Source organism: Amblyraja radiata, chromosome 38 (genome assembly GCF_010909765.2).
Source record: "Amblyraja radiata isolate CabotCenter1 chromosome 38, sAmbRad1.1.pri, whole genome shotgun sequence".
NCBI lineage: Eukaryota > Metazoa > Chordata > Chondrichthyes > Rajiformes > Rajidae > Amblyraja > Amblyraja radiata.
The window spans coordinates 140653-159109 of NC_045993.1; the positions used below are offsets into that span (position 1 = coordinate 140653).

General features: G+C 55.8%; 3 protein-coding genes across 12 annotated transcripts in view; all 3 read right to left on the reverse strand.

Annotated features, from left to right (window-relative positions):
• Positions 1-415, reverse strand: part of trim28 (tripartite motif containing 28) — a 45257-nt gene extending 44842 nt beyond the window's left edge. For 7 of the 9 annotated variants that reach the window (XM_033013395.1, XM_033013396.1, XM_033013402.1 and 4 more), the window contains exon 1: positions 9-374. In XM_033013395.1, the coding sequence (XP_032869286.1) occupies positions 9-270 (262 nt within the window). In that variant the 5' untranslated portion in view covers positions 271-374. Of the gene's footprint in view, positions 1-8 lie in introns of all 9 variants that reach the window. The other 2 variants (XM_033013398.1, XM_033013401.1) reach the window with 2 other exon arrangements.
• Positions 416-2931: 2516 nt separating this feature from the next.
• On the reverse strand, positions 2932-10849 carry LOC116966842. 2 transcript variants are annotated; one of them, XM_033013182.1, is made up of 7 exons: positions 10356-10849; positions 9419-9552; positions 7989-8214; positions 6840-7102; positions 5164-5244; positions 3896-4036; positions 2932-3032 (listed from the first exon to the last, which is right to left on the reverse strand). In XM_033013182.1, the coding sequence occupies exons 3-7, from the start codon at positions 8191-8193 to the stop codon at positions 2970-2972; spliced, it is 753 nt and encodes a 250-aa protein (XP_032869073.1). In that variant the 5' UTR covers positions 8194-8214; positions 9419-9552; positions 10356-10849; the 3' UTR covers positions 2932-2969. The 2 variants fall into 2 exon arrangements, with proteins under 2 accessions (XP_032869073.1, XP_032869074.1); XM_033013183.1 differs by lacking the exon at positions 10356-10849 and having other exon boundaries at positions 9419-9640.
• A 1011-nt stretch (positions 10850-11860) lies between these two features.
• Positions 11861-18457, reverse strand: part of LOC116966773 (liprin-alpha-3-like) — a 33969-nt gene continuing 27372 nt past the window's right edge. Inside the window, exons 5-13 of the mRNA XM_033013113.1 lie at positions 18328-18432; positions 16721-16747; positions 16024-16199; positions 15627-15724; positions 15024-15199; positions 14828-14896; positions 14291-14459; positions 13293-13364; positions 11861-11981 (exon numbers count right to left, since the gene is read on the reverse strand). Coding sequence (XP_032869004.1) covers positions 13306-13364; positions 14291-14459; positions 14828-14896; positions 15024-15199; positions 15627-15724; positions 16024-16199; positions 16721-16747; positions 18328-18432 — 879 coding nt within the window. The 3' untranslated portion in view covers positions 11861-11981; positions 13293-13305. The remainder of the gene's footprint in view (positions 11982-13292; positions 13365-14290; positions 14460-14827; positions 14897-15023; positions 15200-15626; positions 15725-16023; positions 16200-16720; positions 16748-18327; positions 18433-18457) is intronic.

Consider the following 18457-nt stretch of genomic DNA (forward strand, 5'->3'; position numbering starts at 1 on the left):
GGCCTTACCGTCTGCCTGCGGGCTCCCGCTGGCGTCGACCCCGCCGTGAAGGCAGCCCTTGCACACCGAGTGCAGGCAGGGCAGCAGGCGGGGCTGGCGCTCCCGTAGACGGCCTCGACACACGCCGCAGCGCTCCAGAAGGCCCGGGTCCGGCTCCACTAGCCTCAATGCGTCAGCATCGGCCTCAGGGCCTACAAGAGGCCCGTCCACTCCCCGCTCAGGGCCCGGATCGCCACCGACCCCGCACTCCAGCACCACGGCGGCCTCCATGTTGCCGCCTCTGTTTCCACCCGTTGTCGCCGTCGCCGCCGTCGTCAACGCCCCGCTCCATTGTGCACGGCCGCCATTACCGCGGCCGCGCCACCGCTCTCGCGAGACTGCGCGCGCGGCCCCTGCGCTCTGACGTCATGCGTCTGTCGTGCGCCCTGCGCGCCTATGTCACGCGTCCCTTGTGTCAGACGGTCCTGGCGGAAGTGGGAGCTCCAGCTGGACACGGTCCTGGCGGAAGTGGGAGCTCCAGCTGGACACGGTCCTGGCGGAAGTGGGAGCTCCAGCTGGACACGGTCCTGGCGGAAGTGGGAGCCCAAGCTGGACACAGTACTGACAACACTCTGCACTGCACTGCGACCCCACTGCCCCTGGCATTGCACTCCTGGCCCAACACTGTGGAACAAACCCGCCCATCTCCATTAAATAGCAATGTTACAAAATTTTGAGATTTAAAAAATCAAGTCTGCAATTTATCCCATCAGATAAAGCATAAAAATAAGTTTAATTTGACACCTAATTCACTTTCATATCTCAAGTATTTAAAAAGTTATGGCCATTTTCATACTGGGAAATGAGCATCTTGTTCCCTATTGATTTTCTATGGACATAACAAAAAAGCTGTGATCGTGAACAGTCAAAAGCCCATAACTTTCTTAAAAATTAAGAGAACTGAATGAAATTTTCAGTTATCATAGATTGAAGCATTCTGAAACAAATATAAAATAATCTTACTTGGATGACCTGAAATTAAAGCATATAATTAGTTAGTTACCTAATTGTAGCTAATTTCAGACTTCAATTACTAGATCTAAACATCTATCCATTTCTTAATAAATGATTAACATTTTTAAATAGCCTAAATGTCCAAATAATATTCACAAATAATTCACAATAAAAATTGATTTTAAAATCTCATTTACATTAATTTATAGGCTAAATGGAAGGAATTTAGTGTTCAATTGCTGTAAATAAATGCCCATTTAAATCAGATTTGTGCCCCAAATGCCGAGAAAAATACTGCGGGATATAATGGGCCCAAAATGAGCTTCTCGCAATATTAAACTTTGTATAAAGGGATCTTTAGAAGCCCTTTTTAATGTAAAAATATACAACTTACCTTCTGTGGTTTGCTTTATGAGACCCTGCGGTTGCTGGTGGTCGATCGGGTTTAGAGGTTGATTTTTAAACTACTATAACTATTATTCGAGGCCTTTAAAACTAATGATAGCTTTTGCGACGGGGTCTTCCAGCGATTTTTCGTTAATAATTAACTAGGCTGAACATCTTCGATTTGAACAGCCTAGAGAAAATCGCGTTTTAAACCCGCCCCCTCTAAACGGCGCCAAAATCGCGCACACCCGCAGCGACAGATTTTCAACGACGCTTCAGGTAGGCTTTGCAACATACCTACATTAAACATTCCCTCTCTCACATTATAACTATGCCCTCTCGTGTTATAGTATAGTATAGTATATCTTTATTGTCATTTTCCTGAGTACTCACATACCCAGAGGAAACAAAAAAACGTTGCTCAACCAGTGTCCATTCAGTGTGCAGTAAAAATTAAATAGAAATAAAAATACATATATCATGAACAAGTTAAACACTCTACTCTCTACTAAACATCAACAGGCGTTCCGATTGGCAGCGGCATGACAGTGGCTCTGCTGCAGTGTGTCCAGGTTGGTGGTTGGTGCGCGATACTTTGGCAGGGGGCAATGTCCGTTTATCAGTCTTATAGCCTGCGGGAAGAAGCTGACGAGCATCCTGCTGGTTTTGCAGCTAATGCTCCTGTACCTCTTCCCAGATGGCAGGATGGAGAATATGTGATGCGATGGGTGGTAGGGGTCTTTGATGACCCTTTGATGATGTGTTGGACATTTCCTCCCTGGGAAAAGGGTTCTGACTATCTTTGCCCTCGTAATTTTATATACTTTATCAAGTCTCCCCTCAACCTCCGAGATTCCAGAGAAAATAATCCAAGACTATCCGACTTCTCGCTTTAACTGAAATCCTCTAATCCAGGCAAACACAGGGGAGATTATAGATCATGTATCTAATCCACAGAGACCATGGACATCCAGTTCCCATCAATTTTCCGATTGTTTAGCCTCTCCCTCCAGGGTTGAGACTGGGTAGGTCACAACATGTGGCACTGTTCAGAGGTAGGATTCGGTGAGGTAACAATGAGTTAGTTTAATGTGATTATTCTTATGATACACTGCCTGTCTTAAACTCTAAATGAACATTGCCCCATTTATCCATCTCCCTGAATCCACACTGGGTCCTAATTCAATGAATCTCTTTAAAAATCTTCATCCTTCCTTATAAATGCCTCACTACTCCTCCAGACCCAAGACCTTGCCAAGATCACTGCACTCCTCCGCATCTGCACTCTCATCACTAGCACTTCCTGTGTCGGTACAGAGTAGTCACAGTAGGGTATGGCTTCAGCGGGATTGGATTCAATCCCCAAACCTCTCCAAGCTTCATCTAGCAACAGGGCATCAAGTACCCCTTGGGAAATCTTTTGGTCATGTGTCTCGTGTAACTCAGGGCAATATGGAAACACCCCTGGCCTGTGGGAGGATGAAAGAGAGAGGATGAGGGTGTCTGAAAAGCAGAGGAAGGGTGGGGGCTGAATGGAGACAATCACACACATCAGACGATATGATCTTTATTGACATTTTCGGTATCTGTCAAGGCTTGAAGGATGACGGTTGGTTCTGGCCGACAGTCTGTGCACATTGTTTCGTCAGGCCCTGTAACAAAAAAATAATTGGTTATCCTTGATCAGCCAAACCAGCTCAAAACACTGGCTCTTACCTTGTTAGAAACATAGCAAATAGGTGCAGGAATAGGCCATTCAGCCCTTTCAGCCAGCACCGCCATTCAATATGATCATGGCTGAACATCCAAAATCAGTACCCCGTTTCTGCTTTTTCCTGTATTCCTTGATTCAGTTTGCCCTAAGAGCGCAATCTGAAGCAAGGTCTTGACCTGAAACATCACCCATTCCTTTTCTCCAGAGATGCTGCTTGTCCTGCTGAGATACTCCAGCTTTTTGTATCTATCTTCAAGTTAAATCTTGAAAACATCCAGTGAATTGGCTTCCACTGCCTGCTGTGGCAGAGAATTCCAGATTCACAACTCTCTGGGTGAAAACGTTTTTCCTCATCTCTGTCCTAAATGGCCTACCCCTTATTCTTAAACTGTGACCCCTGGTTCTGGACTCCCCCAACATCGGGAACATTTTTCCTGCGCCTACCCTATCCAATCCTCTAAGAATGTTATATGTTTCTACAAGATTCCCTGGTTCTGCTGGTACACGTATAAAGGACGTACAAATGTCGGAACAGATCTCACTGTTTAATGAGCAGCTGGGACTGCGGGTCAATGTTCATCAATCCTTGAACATCACAACATTGTGTTATCAGGTAAATGTCATCAGCCGCTCGTGGGAGCTTCGTGTGTACAAACTGGCTAATGCAATTCCCATATTACATCAGTGAACATACCCCCAACATCCCCATTGGCTGTAAAACACTTGGAACATCCTAAAGGGGATGTAAAGGGCAGTATAGAGATGCAGGTGTGTTAGTCTTAAGGAGCGAGCGCAACTTGCCTGTATCTTGGTCATCTGCTTGGCCAGCTTCTCCCTCAGCTCCTGGAGGACAGCTGCCTTACGGGCCCTGATTAAACGCTCAGCCCCTTCCTCAATGTCCATGTAGCTGTGAACAATGTGTGGGGACTCGATACTGTAGAGCTGCCGCCCAGTGTCGGGGAAAGTAAATGGAAAAGATGTCACGTCAAGGTCACATTTGTTTCTTTCGTACAACACTGGGATGACACAGCGGCAGAGGCTAGATACACTGCCTCACAGCGCCAAAGGCACAGGTTCAGTCACAGCCTCTGCTGCTGTCTGTGTGGAGTTTGCATGTCCTCCCTGTGACCACATGGGGTTTCTCCAGCTTCCTCCCACTTCCCAAACATGCAGGTTATACGTTAATTGGCTGCTGTAAAGTATTTCTGTGTGCAGGTTCATGGGAGAAACTGGAGAGAATGACAGGAATGTAGGAAGAATAAAATTGGGATCGGTGTTGGACTCGTGTAAATGGTCGGCAGGGACTCGGCGGCTGATGGGCTGACTGAGCCACTAGTGTCTAGAGGAGGGCACCAGCAACCATCTTCCTCACCAGTCACCCTTCAACCCTTTATAGGCACGGTGTCAGCCTTTACACCATCTGCTCAGTCAGTGGCAGCCATCTCCAGCTGCCACGTGTTCATTTATAGCCCTTTAAGGGTCAGTGTAGCATGGAAAAAGCCCTTTAAACCTAGTTGCTCCACGTCAACCAACAAGAACCAACTTACAACAAGCCTAGACTGGGGCCAGCGTTGAGTCTGGGGTTGTGGGTGGGGGTTGGTGTTGGCTTTGAAGGTGAGGCAAGGGATTGAGTTAGAGTCTGGCATCAGGTTAGGGTGGGGGTTGGGGCTGGGTTGGGTTGGGTTCAATTTGAGGTTGGGGTTGGAATGTGGGTGGGAGTTGGGTTGGGTTGGGTTCAGTTTGAGGTTGTGGTTGGATTGAGGGTGGGGGTTGAGTTGGGGGTTGAGTTGGGTTAGGATTGGGATTGGGTTGGGTTCAGTTTGAGGTTGGGGTTGGAATGTGGGTGGGAGTTGAGTTAGGTTGGGTTCAGTTTGAGGTTGGGGTTGGAATGTGGGTGGGAGTTGGGTTGGGATTGGGTTGGGTTGGGTTCAGTTTGAGGTTGGGGTTGGATTGCGGGTGGGAGTTGAGTTGGGTTGAGTTGGGTTGGGATTGGGTTTGAGGTTGGGGTTGGATTGCGGGTGGGGGTTTGGATGTGGCTGGCATTGGGAGGAACACCCACTGTTCCATACCGTTATTTCCATCTCTGTCAGCTGCCTGAGGTTGAAGCATTCCTCCTCAAGTTGCTGTTTCCATACAAAGTCTTCAACCAACTGAAAGCAGAGCAAGAGGAAGCTGGTCAGTGATGCTGGTGCCCGCCATGGCTGTGGGCAGAGCCATCCACTGCGGCTGTAGGTGGGCGAGAGTACTGCACCCATGGCAATATTAAGAGAGGTCACTGCCTCAGCTTGAGGCCACAGCTGGGGGAAGGGGTGGGGAATGAAGGAGAGGGGGTCAACCACAGGGCAGCGGGCAAATTGCCAGCTGAGATCAATAAGGGGAGGGATCTGGGGCCGTGACTCAACATCCGAGTTCCCCTCGGTATCTCGCCATCACCACCAATCCCCTGAGGCACATTCTCATGCCCACCTACACCCACCAAACATTCACCAAACAAACCAACATTCCTTCCTCTAGCTTCACAATTCACAATTCTTCAATCCTTCTCTCTTTTCATCTTTGGCGTTAGTCCAAACATCTACTTATCAAAAACTCCCCTCACTCGTATCTGCCCATTACTTGTGTTGGAAAGAACTGCAGATGCTGCTTTAAATCGAAGGTAGACACAAAATGGTGGAGTACTTACCCTGAAGAAGGGTCTCGACCCGAAACGCCACTCTCCAGAGTTGCTGCCTGACCTGCTGAGTTACTCCAGCGTTTTGTGTCTGTCTTCAACCTATTACTTGCCAGGCTTTGTCCCCCCCCCCCCCCCCCCCTACAATCTGAAGGAGTGTCCCATAACGTCAACTGTCCATGTTCTCCAGACAGGCTGCATGGTCGTGTTGAAAATTTCGGCGCCTATCACGGGTGCCAGCAGTCGCCTGTAAAGGTCGTGTAAGTGGGACAGGCCCTTTTATCTGCTTCTAACAAGAACGCCTTGACTATTTTTATTTTCTAAACATATTTTACATGATCAAAATTTATATATTTGAAATAATAATTAATTCTGATGCCAGAAAAAAAGCCAATGCACTCGTGTGGTCGCCAGAAACATCGGCGTCGCTTCGCGCGGCCGTGATCCTGACCCACTCCATGTTCAACGAAGCCAGGACCAGCCACACAAAGTATCCGGTGTTTGCCTCGCCGACTCTGCTCCTTCATCGTGCGCGGGTAATGTCCCATAAGACCATGACAGGAGCAGAATTAGGACATCCGTCCCATCAAATCAATTCTGCCATTCAATCATGACTGATCTATATTTCCCTCGCTCCATCGATGCTGCCTAGCCCGCTGAGTTTCTCCGGCATTTTGTCTACCCTCGATTTTTCCAGCATCTGCAGTTCTTTCTTAAAAATATTTTCTTCTCACTCCCATTCTCCTGCCTTCTCCCCATAACCCGACTCCCGCACTCATCAAGAGGAGCATATCTCAGCCTTAAAAATATTAATTGACTTGGCCTCCACCACCGTGGCAAAGAATTGCACAGATTCACCAGCTTCTGACTGAAGGAATTCCTCCTCATCTCCTTCCTAAGTGTCTCTGTTTCCACCTCATGGGGGTTGTTCCTGGGGAGGTTTATCGCAGTGGGGGGGGGGGGGGGGTAGAGGATGCCCCTCGGAGTGGTGGTGGCGGGGGGGGGGGGGGGGGGGATGATATAGTGCCCCTAGGGGTGGGGGTAGAAGGTCGGAAGCCAGCAGGAAGGACTCACTAGGTATTTGTTGTCGGTCTGGTCGAACGTTTCCTCGTCCCGGAGACCGCGGCGGTGAAAGTTCCGGTAGCATCTCCACCAGCTGAAGAGGACGATGAACTGATCGAGGGAGCAGTGCAGAACCCAGGGAATCTTCAGGCACTTGGGCAGCAGGGGTGTAATGAGCAGCAGCCCCCAGTACATGGGGATACACACGAAGTACGGCGTCTGCGTCGGGGATTCAATCAGCTTCTTAAATGTCCTTTGCGATTTTTTCTTAACATCTGTTTCACAAAATACAGCAATTACAGCAAGACACGAGGCCATTCGGCCATCTTAGGTCATTTCTAGCTTCCAGCAGAGCAATCCCATCAGACCCGCTGCCCCGTCACCATGACCACCGAGTCCCACACTCCAGCCACGACTGCATCCTGCGTGGAGCGCCTGGCGAGGACCCTCGGGCTCATATGTGGTGGGAGGGGAGACGCTGGGGGTTGGTGGAGACAGAGACTCTCACAAGATTCGGCATGCGCCTGAAAAACGCATAGAAGACTGCATTGGAAGGACTGGTGATGGATGAGCGCATGGGTAGCACGGATATGCTGGGCTGAAGGGCCTGTGACTAATGGCGAGCCACTGTACAGCACCCGAACTCACACCTCCATGGTATGGGGAGGAAACCGAAGGACCTTTGGGAATCCCATGCAGTCACAGGGAGAACATGCAAACTCCACACAGACAGCATCGGGGTTCGGGATTGAACCCATGTCACTGCAGCTATGAAGCAGCTGCTCTACCAACTGTGCCACTCGCTGTGAAGGCGGCCGGACGCTCACTATCGCCCAACTAACGTGTTCTTCGCAACCTTCACCCTGCATTCTGAACCCTTCAGAAGTTTGGTTCTCTCCAAATGTAAAATACATTTAGATAGGTTTAGGAGTGATGGGCGAAAGGCAGGCAGGTGGGACTAGTGCAGATGGGGCATGTTGGTCGTTGTCGGCAGGTTGGGCCGAACGGCCTGTTTCCACGGCGTATGACTATGAACCAAATCACGATGGGAATGTGTTTTAGTTAACATCTGGAGCGCCACGTGCCCCCACATCTGGTGGGGACAGGGTCAAACATTCCTCTTACAGGACATCAGTCTCTGGGCAAAGGGCAACGTTTCACCTTTGAACCTGCTGGCGGATGACCCCGGGCGGGGCTGTCGCAGGAAGACCTCGGCCTTCTTGGTCGTCACGGCGAACACCTGCCTGATGCCGCAGGAGAAGATGCCGATCATCGAGCTGATGCTGACGCTGAACTCCTCGTCAAAGAACAGCGTGGGCAGGTAGAAGAAAGCCATCAGGCCCAGGTATGGTTTTAGCAGCTCCATCGCGACCACGGCGGGCGGTCACTGGTGGAGGGGGTGGGGGCAACACGGAGCCTCAGTGCTGAGAGGACATTGAACCCGCAAAGACCCAGCTCCACCCCCACATGCCCGCTCAATGACAATCCCATCCTGTGGTTGGCTAACCCCGAGATTAGTCGGTGCTATATAAATGCACGTGTTGTTGCTGTTGGGCTGGATGAGGTATTACCCCCCTCCCCCATCTCCCATCCCCCCCCCCCCCCCCTTCCCTCCCGCCACCTCTACAACCAAGCAGATCCTCGGCAAATTCTTTCTGAAGACTCCCGTTGAAAGTTCCTGTTTGGTGCAAATTCCGTCAACGCATGGGACAAAGACAGAGTGCTGGAGTAACTCAGCGGGTCAGGCAGCATCTGTGGAGAACATGGATAGGTGAAGTCACACTGCCCTGCACTAACGCTGTCTCCGGTCATTCCCTCGATTGGCGGGAGTTTCTTGGTGCTGACAGAGGGGACGCTCCCCCCCCCCCCCCACCCCCCACACACACACACACACACACAGCTCCGTCACGTCGCTCCCACATCTGTGCGGGGCGGCAGAGACACACTCAAGCGGCAACCGCACATCTGCCCCCCGGCACATCTGCCCGCCCCCGTCCCGCACATCTGCCCGCCCCCCGCACATCTGCCCGCCCCTCTCACGCACATCTGCCCGCCCCCGGCACATCTGCCCGCCCCCCTCCCGCACATCTGCCTCCCTCACGCACAAACCATGCCCGCCCCAGGCACATCTGCCCGCCCCCCTCCCGCACATCTGCCCCCCTCACGCACATCTGGACGCCCACGGCACATCTGCCCGCCCCCCTCCCGCACATCTGCCCCCCTCACACACATCTGCCCGCCCCCGGCACATCTGCCCGCCCCCTCCCGCACACCTGCCCCCCTCACGCACATCTGCCCGCCCCCGGCACATCTGCCCGCCCCCGGCACATCTGCCCGCCCCCCTCCCGCACATCTGCCCGCCCCCCTCCCGCATATCTGCCCGCCCCCCTCCCGCATATATGCCCGCCCCTGGGCACATCTGCCCGCCCCCCTCCTGCACATCTGCCCGCCCCCCTCCTGCACACCCCCTCCCGCACATCTGCCCGCCCCCTGCACATCTGCCCGCCCCCGGCACGGCTACTGTCAGCCGCAGTCTGGCTTCCATCGTGGGTGCGGAGTCGCCGTTGACCCGGCGCCGCCGCCCGTCTCACCTCAAGCTCCGTTACGTCGCCGACCGCGAGCGTGTGAAGACCCGGTCTCCGGTGAGAAGCGTTTGCCCGGCAGCTGTCACGACCCTTCCCAAAGGCGGACGATTCACCGCCGGCGTCTCTGTCTCCGCCGCGGCCTGGATTTTGAATGAACCGGCGGCGGTTGGGGTCACTTACGGCTGAGTAACGGACCTTGCACCGCGGCCGGGAACGTCACCAGCGGCGCGGGACTCCCTCACTCACTCACTCACTCCCTCCCTCCATCCATCCATCCATCCCTCCCTCCATCCATCCATCCATCCACACGCTGACTGGACACCTCATTGGAGACCGTCGGACTATCTTTAATCGGATGTTATCTTGCATTAAACCTCATTCCCTTTATCGTGTATCTGTACAATGACTAGTCTGTTTACTGACTGGATAGCACGCAACCAACCAAAAAGCTGCAACTGTACCTGTGTACAGGTGACCATAATCACCCAGACCCCGCCCACCCTGACCCCGCCCACCTGGACCCCGACCACATTGGACCCGCCCACTTATACCCCGCCCACATTGACCCCGCCCACATTGACCCCGCCCACCCAGATGAGCATTAAAGTGGAAAGAGTGCGGAAAGGATTTCCGGGAATGATGCCACGACTCGAGGGCCCGAACTACAGGGCAGACAAGGACTTACTTCCTTTGGAGCGCAGACGGCTGAGGGGTGAATTTATAGAGGTGTATAAAATCATGAGGAGAATTGAACACTCCGTCTCGACAGATCAAGAAAGGTTCACACACGAGCAGTGGGGCAGAGCCGGGAGACCGGACACTGACCGGGTCTGAACATCTGGAACAGCGGACAGCTGTCAAAAACTGGGCGGGACAATAAAGCTCACGGGGACAGGTTTGACACAGACCTTTATGTAAATACATTAAATACAATTTCACTCACCTGGAAACGCGCATGGCACAATTAAAATGAACAAAAAATGGACAATGAGGTGCGCGGCTGATATAAAAAGGGAATATTTTCCTCGTTTGAAGTAAAGAGTAAAAATGAGCAAAAAAAAAGTCAAAGAATGTTCCAGAACAATGATAGAACATTACACGAGTTCAATAAATACAGGAATCGTCCATTTACAAAAAGATAACACTGAAGGTCTGGAACCGTTCAATGCATTCACCGCAAAGCTTTTTACATTTACAACAAGAATCAAACTGACCAGATTTCACGCAAGAACTGCCTCAAGTCGGTGCCGCCTCCAACGCGTGGCGGGCCCGCGGGACAGGGGTGTAGGAGGGGGGGGGGGGGGGGGGGGGGGGGGGAGGGGACTGGAGCAGTGGGCGGGAGCGGGATTGGTCTTTGTAAGGTCGATCCAGATCATCGGTATCGGAGGTCCGAGTTTTGCTGCCGTCCGGGTCAGGTTCCGCCAAGACGAGCTGTTCTTCCCTAATACCACCTGTGCCCCCCCCCCCCCCCTTGTGGGCCCCTCCCCATCGTTACCTCCCTCCCCTCCTGCAACTAGCTCCAAAGCTCCGGGAACGAGACTGAAGAGGGAGAGTCCTTGAGATACAAACATGCTCAATATCGATATAAATAAAACACCAGACTCGGCCCCACGCGTGGGGGGTGGGGGTGGGGGTGGGGGTGGGGTGGGGTGGGGGGCGGCACCAGAATGTCCCGCAGCCAATCGACTCTGAACCTGAGAGCCCGGCCGGAGCTGCAGATGGGGGAGAGAGTAGGTGGGGGGAGGGAGAGGGAGAGGTGGGGGGGATATGGGATAGGGGCGGGAGGGGGGGAGAGAGGGAGATGTGGGGGGGATATGGGATAGGGGCGGGGGGGAGGTATACGGGAGGGGTTATTGTGCCCCCGCCCGCGCACAGGCAGCGGGAATCTACACCCCGCCCCCAACACAGTTTACCTCTGATCCCACCGGCACCAACCTCCCCCCGGGAAGCAGTCTCCGCCTGCCCGGCACCCCTGGGGCCATCGGACATGCGGAGAGAGGCCGGGCACCAAAGATTAGACACAGAGCGAAGTTCTCTCTACCCCGTCCCATCGCACACTAGCGGGGCTGGAAAACTCCAGGCTCCAGTTCCGCATCCTGGCAGCGTTCGCCCCTGTCGGTGTCCGGTGTCCGTGTCTCAGCCCGGGCTCAGCTGCAACCGTGAGGCGGTGCGCCGGGCTCTGACTCTGGGGGAGGGGGAGGAGGGGGGTGGGGGGGGGGGGGTGGGGGTGGAAACCGCCGAGCCTTCAACTCACACTCACGCACACACACCAATGATAGCCCAGCCTCGGGCGGGGAACGGGAGAAGCAGCGCCGGTCTATTTCCATGTCCAGCCACCGAGCGCCACGTTAACCCGCTGACCGGAGCTGACCCACAGACCGGGGTCGGCACGGCGGCCTTTGATCTCTGTCCCACGACCCACAGAGTGGCAGGAAAACAAAAAACAAGGCAGCATATTGTCAGAGTCTCTAAGGCTCTTGTCTCTCTCCCTGGACGCGAAGGACATCTTTCGCTTTAACAGTCTCGTGTGTTGTTTAGCCCAGGCGCCGGTCAGCTCAGTACACGACATCTGTGGAACAGGAGCCCGAGTCAGACACTTCAGCCCATCGCCCACTAACACCTATACCGCGCCACTACTCCCTCGCCCATCCTCCCGCGCCTACAGGGCCAATTCATCCCGCACCTCCTTGGAGCAGCCAGCAGAGGTGGCCAAGGAGAACGTGTTGCGAACGTGCAAACTCCACACAGACAGCACCGCCGGTCAGGGTTGAAGCGGAATCACATGAGACACGAGGCGGCAGCTCGACCAACTGTGACCCAAGGAGCCTCAGGGTCTCGGCACGGGGTCACACGGGCACCCCTCAAACTGTGCCCAGTCGGAACTTGCGCCCACACCTCCTCTTCCAAGACCGCATTCCTCCCACTTCCTGGGGCGCTGCAACGACTCTTGAGAGTTGGTGCAGGGAACCCCTTGCCCTCGACCGACCCCCCCCCCCTTGCTCTACCCCCCTCCGACCCCGCTCCTACCCCCCGACCCCGCTCCTACCCCCACCCTCCCCCGCTCTACCCCAGCTCCTAACCTGCCACCCCACCTCCCGCTCTACCCCCCCTCCCCCCCTCCCGCTCTATCCCCCCTCCCGCTCTACCCCCCTCCCCCCCTCCCGCTCTAACCCCCCCCCCCCGCTCTATCCCCCCTCCCGCTCTACCCCCCCTCCCCCCCTCCCGCTTTACCCCCCTCCCCCCCCTCCCGCTCTATCCCCCCTCCCGCTCTACCCCCCCCCTCCCGCTCTAACCCCTCCCCCCTCCCGCTCTACCCCCCCCCTCCCCCCCCCTCCCGCTCATACCCCCCCCCCTCCCCCCCCTACCCCCCCTCCCGCCTCTACCCCCCCTCCCCCCTCCCGCTCTACCCCCCCTCCCGCTCTACCCCCCTCCGACCCCGCTCTAACCCCCCCCTCCCCCCCCCCTCCCGCTCTAAACCCCCCCCCCCTCCCGCTCTATCCCCCCTCCCGCTCTAAAAACCCCCCCCCCTCCCCTCGACCCCCTCCCGCTCTACACCCCCCCCCTCCCGCTCTACCCCTCCCCCTACCCCCCCTCCCGCTCTAAACCCCCCCCCTCCCCCCCTCCCGCTCTAACCCCCCCTCCCCCCCCCTCCCGCTCTACCCCCCCCCCTCCCGCTCTACCCCCCCCCTCCCGCTCTACCCCCCCTCCCGCTCAACCCCCCCCCCCTCCCGCTCTACCCCCCCCGCTCTAACCCCTCCCCCCCTCCCGCTCTACCCCCCCCCCCCCCTCCGACCCCGCTCCTACCCCAGCTCCTATCCCGCCACCCTCTGCCCTCGGTTCCCTCCTCCTTCCCCCCCCCCCCCCCCCCGCTCCCCCCTACCTGCCGAGTGCCGCTAGCATGAGTACGTGCGGACGGACGGGGTGTCAGCCCGCGGAGTCCCTGAGGCAGAATCTAAACGAACACAGAAAAGATTTATAGGACGAGTTCTTGGGAAATGCTTGACTAATTCAGTGGAGAATCGGGTCGCCCTGTTGTTCCATGGCCCTTCGGCCCAACACATCCGTGCTGACCATCAGTCACTGAAAGTAATCATGCAGGTCCAGCAGGCAGTGAAGAAAGCTAACGGTACGTTGGCCTTCATTGCGACAGGATTTGAGTTTAGGAGTAAGGAGGTCTTACTGCAATTGTACAGGGCCCTGGTGAGACCACACCCGGAGTATTGTGTGTAATTTTGGTCTCCTAATTTGAGGAAGGACATTCTTGCTATTGAGGGAGTGCAGCGTGGGTTCACCAGGTTAATTCCCGGGATGACGGGACTGACATATGATGAAAGAATGGGTCGACTGGGCTTGTATTCGCTGGAATTTAGAAGAATGAGAGGGCATCTTATAGAAACATGAAATTCTTAACGGATTGGACCGGCTAGATGCAGGAAACATGTTCCCGATGTTGGGGGAATCCAGAACCAGGGATCACAGTTTAAGAATAATGGGTAGGCCATTTAGGACTGAGATAGGGAACAACTTCTTCACCCAGAGAGTTGTGAATCCGCGGAATGTTCTGCCACAGGAGGCAGTGGAGACCAATTCACTGGATGTTTTCTAGAGAGTTAGATTGAGCTCTCAGGGCTAAAGGAATGCAGCGATATGGGGAAAAGCAGGAACGGGGTACTGATTGTGGATGATCAGCTATGATCATATTGAATGGCGGTGCTGGCTCGAAGGGCCAAATGGCCTACTTCTACACCTATTTTTCTATGTTTTTATCATGTCCGAATACACTGAATCCATTTCCCAACCATGGCGGTTCAAGCACATTACATAGAACAGGACAACACAGATCCTGGCCCTTTGGCCGATCACTACCGCTTCACTTACTGTCTGTTTGCACCTTGCGGAGCTGCACGCTCTGGGCGGCGATGGCCGCGGCCGTCACTCGGAAGTTGGCGGGGAGAGTCTCGCTTGTGTCCGACGTTACGTCCCGCATTTCCTTCGCCCGGAAGCGCTTGCGCCACGACGGGGCGCGGTTGAAGTTCTTGGCATCGCCCTGGCAACGAGGGGAGAGTGAGCCGCTGCCTCGCCGCGCCAGAAACCCGGGTGCTGTCCGTGTGGAGTTTGCACGTTCTCCCTGTGACCGCGCGGGTTCCCTCCCACATTCCACAGGTGGTGATAGACGCGGCCTGCCCACCAGATCTTGTTTGTCAACTCTGCCAGAGGCATTGCTTGTGCCCACGGAACCAGCGCCGCCCCCCCCCCCCCCCCCTCCCACCACGGGACATTGCATGGACCCACCGCTGCTCACGGTCACGGGGGTGGCGCCAGTCAGTGTCCGGTCCTGACCTCTGACCCGTGTCTGACCTGTGCCGTTACCTGCCCCCGGCCCCCGCTGACCCTCGGTGACCGACCCGCACTGACCTCTTCCTGCCGCCGCTCCGTCCCCTGATGCAGCAGGTTCTTGAATTCACTTTCCAGCATCTGCCGGGCCTGTGGACACGGAGAGAGAGCATCAGTGTCCGAGTGCGGGGGGGAGGGGGAGTGGGAGAAGGGGGAGGGGTTGAAGGGAAGGGGTTGAGGGGGACACAGAGGGGGGAGGGGAGGGGAGCGGTCGTACCTGGGTGTTCTGCATGGGGATCTGCAGCAATAACGCGATGTCGTTGTGGTCGAAGGTATCATCGAGGGCGATGAGCGCACCGTGGACCCCGCTCTCCTGCAGGTTTCCGCTGAACTCCTTCAGGCCGATGGCCTGCACCCAGACCACCATGCGATCATTGGTCCACGCCATCACATCTGGGGAGGGGGGGGGGTGGGTAGGGGTCAGAAGACGCGACCTCCGTACACTGACCATCACTGCCCGACCCTGGGTTCCTCTCACCCTCGGAGTGCCGCGGCCCGAAGGGTGGGGGGTGGACACTGGGAGACGCACCACCCATGGACCAGTGACATCACTCGGGGTCAAGCGATGGGACACGACGGCGGCCAAAGAGGATATCTGACTTAAAGATATCCTCTGATGTGTGATGTTGGCACGGGCTCGATGGGCTGAAGGGCCTGTTTCCGTGCTGACACCGGGAGCAACTCGTCTGGGACTGGGGCCGCACCCCCCCCCCCCCCCCCCCTCTCCCCGGGGGAACCCCCCCCCTCTCCCCAGGGGATCCCCCGCCCCTCTGCCGCTCTCGCCTCCGGGAGAAACCCCGCTCGCCCCCCGGCCACTCACCCTTGATTAGCGTCAGACTGCCCTCCCGTTTACTCTCCAGCTCCTTCTTGTCGTAGTTCAACCGCTTTAGACACAAGATGCCGTAGTGTAGACTGATCCTGGAACACAGCTCGCGTCAGGGGGTGGGCAACAAGAGTGTCAGCCATGGGGGGGGGAGGCAGTAGAGGGGTCAATGAGGTGGGGGGGCGTGGGCCGGTGGGGGGTGGGCCTGGGGCCGTGGGGGGGGGGGCGGGGGAGGGTGTGGGGGGGGGGGGTCGGCCACGGTGCCAACAGTTGGCGCTGGTTTATCCCCGAGGGAGGGGCTAGAGGCAGGACTGGGGTCAGAGTGGTCAGTGGAGGGTCAGGGCCGGAGGGAGTGAGTGTTAGGTAGTTGGCAGGGTCGGCGGGGGGTCGCTACCTGTGGAAACTGTCCACCATTTTCAGCTGCCCTCGCAGTTCCTTCTTGGTGAGATGATCCAACATGCGCGCGTCCACCAGCGACTCCATGAAGTAGCTGCGGTACTGTGGGAGGCCGAGGCTCGGCAGCCACTCGTTCCCCACCCACTCGTGGTTCATGTCACCGTGCGCCAGGATCTGTCAGAGGGCCATGGGCAAAGGTCACCGGGAAACCTATCCCCCATCGAGGGGCCGAGTTACGGAGCCCACACGGGGACCAGGGGACTCCCTAATGCGCGGGATGTGGGGGGGGGGGGTGAATTCTGTTTCTGAATATCTCCCGCCCGCCGAAGGTGACACTCCTCGCCTGTCCCACCCGGACAGTGTACGCGGCCCCGGTGCCCTACACGCGCCCCCCCCCCCCCCCCCCTCCCCCAACCCTCCCCGCCCACTGGGACGGGACTGGATATCCATCACAACTTCCCCCCAATGATGCCCACCGACTGTCAGAGGTCTCACTCCCCCCCCTCCCCCCCCTGGTTTATTCCGAACGTTGGTTCCCAACCACATCCTGGAATTGAGGGCCGTTCCGAGCTAAGCGGGGTCCGGGAAACAACGGCGGCTCCCCGCGTCTCAAGGTGCCCGCCCCGCTCACCCCACCAACCCGCCAACAAAACGGACCTCAGCATGGGCGCGGACGGGGACAGACGCCAACCCACCTGGTCCCAGCTGATCTCCTTGGCTTCCTACCGCCAGCAGGTTAGAGGTTAGGGAGGCGGGCGGGTGGGGGAGAGAGAAAGTTAGTCCAGAGTTAGTACAATAACTGCCCCCCCCCACTACCCTTGTGTCCACCTATCACCCGCCAGGCTTGCACCAGCTCCCCCCCCCCCCCCCCCCCCCACACACACACACACACACACACACACACACACTCAATGTGTCTGAAGAAGGGTCCCAACGTGAAACGTCACGTATACGTGTTGTCCAAAGATGCTGCCCGACCCACTGAGTTACTCCCACACTCTTCTCCTGTACAGTATGATCTGGGTTAGAAACATAGAAACATAGACAATAGATGTAGGAGTAGGTCATTCGGCCCTTTGAGCCTGCACCGCCATTCAATATGATCATGGCTGATCATCCAACTCAGTATCCTGTACCTGCCTTCTCTCCATATCCCCTGATCCCTTTAGCCACAAGGGTCACATCTAACTCCCTCTTAAATATAGCCAATGAACTGTGGCCTCAACTACCTTCTGTGGCAGAGAATTCCAGAGATCCACCACTCTCTGTGTGAAAAATGTTTTTCTCATCTCGGTCCTAAAAGATTTCCCCCTTATCCTTAAACTGTGACCCCTTGTTTTGGACTTCCCCAACATTGGGAACAATCTTCCTGCATCTAGCCTGTCCAACCCCTTAAGAATGTTGTAAGTTTCTGTAAGACCCCCCTCAATCTTCTAAATTCTAGCGAGTACAAGCCGAGTCTATCCAGTCTTTCTTCATATGAAAGTCCTGACATCCCTGGAATCAGTCTGGTGAACCTTCTCTGTACTCCCTCTATGGCAAGAATGTCTTTCCTCAGATTAGGAGACCAAATCTGTACGCAATATTCCAGGTGTGGTCTCACCAAGGCCCTGTACAACTGCAGTAGAACCTCCCTGCTCTTATACTCAAATCCTTTTGCTATGAATACTAACATATTTGCTTTCTTCACTGCCTGCTGCACCTGCATGCCTACTTTCAATGACTGGTGTACCATGACACCCAGGTCTCGTTGCACCTCCCCTTTTCCTAATCGGCCACCATTCAGATAAAAGTCTACTTTCCTGTTTTTGCCACCAAAGTGGATAACCTCACATTTATCCACATTATGCTGCATCTTCCATGCATTTGCCCACTCACCCAGCCTATCCAAGTCACCTTGCAGCCTCCTAGCATCCTCCTCACAGCTAACACTGCCCCCCAGCTTCGTGTCATCTGCAAACTTGGAGGGTTAGTGCGGGTGTTTCTAACACTCTGTTGTTTCTGGGCCAAAGCAGCTGTGCAGCACCACAGCCTCACAGCTGGCACATCTGGACACACCTGGTTACCCCTAGACACGACTGACACACCTGGACACACCTGACACACCTGGACACACCTGACACACCTGGACACACCTGACACACCTGGACACAGCTGACACACCTGACACACCTGGACACACCGGGACACACCGGGACACACCTGGACACACCTGGACACACCTGGACACACCGGGACACACAGGGACACACCTGGACACACCTGGACACACCGGGACACACCTGACACACCTGACACTCACCGTCTTGGTCGCCGACGTCAGCGACTCCATCTCCTCGTGCGTCACCCAGACGTTGCTTGTGTTCTGGTCACGTGGCCCGGGGGTCCGGGGAGAGAGGGGGGGGGAGAGAGGGGGGGGGAGAGAGGGGGGG

Excerpts from the sequence above, each read along its gene's own strand:
- LOC116966842 (XM_033013182.1), bottom strand. The coding sequence starts at position 8,193 with ATGGAGCTGCTAAAACCATACCTGGGCCTGATGGCTTTCTTCTACCTG. Across the intron at positions 5,245-6,839 it reads AGACCGACAACAAATACCTA|TTGGTTGAAGACTTTGTATG; the intron begins GTGAGTCCTTCC and ends CTCTGCTTTCAG. Across the intron at positions 4,037-5,163 it reads TGACAGAGATGGAAATAACG|CTCTACAGTATCGAGTCCCC; the intron begins GTATGGAACAGT and ends ACTGGGCGGCAG.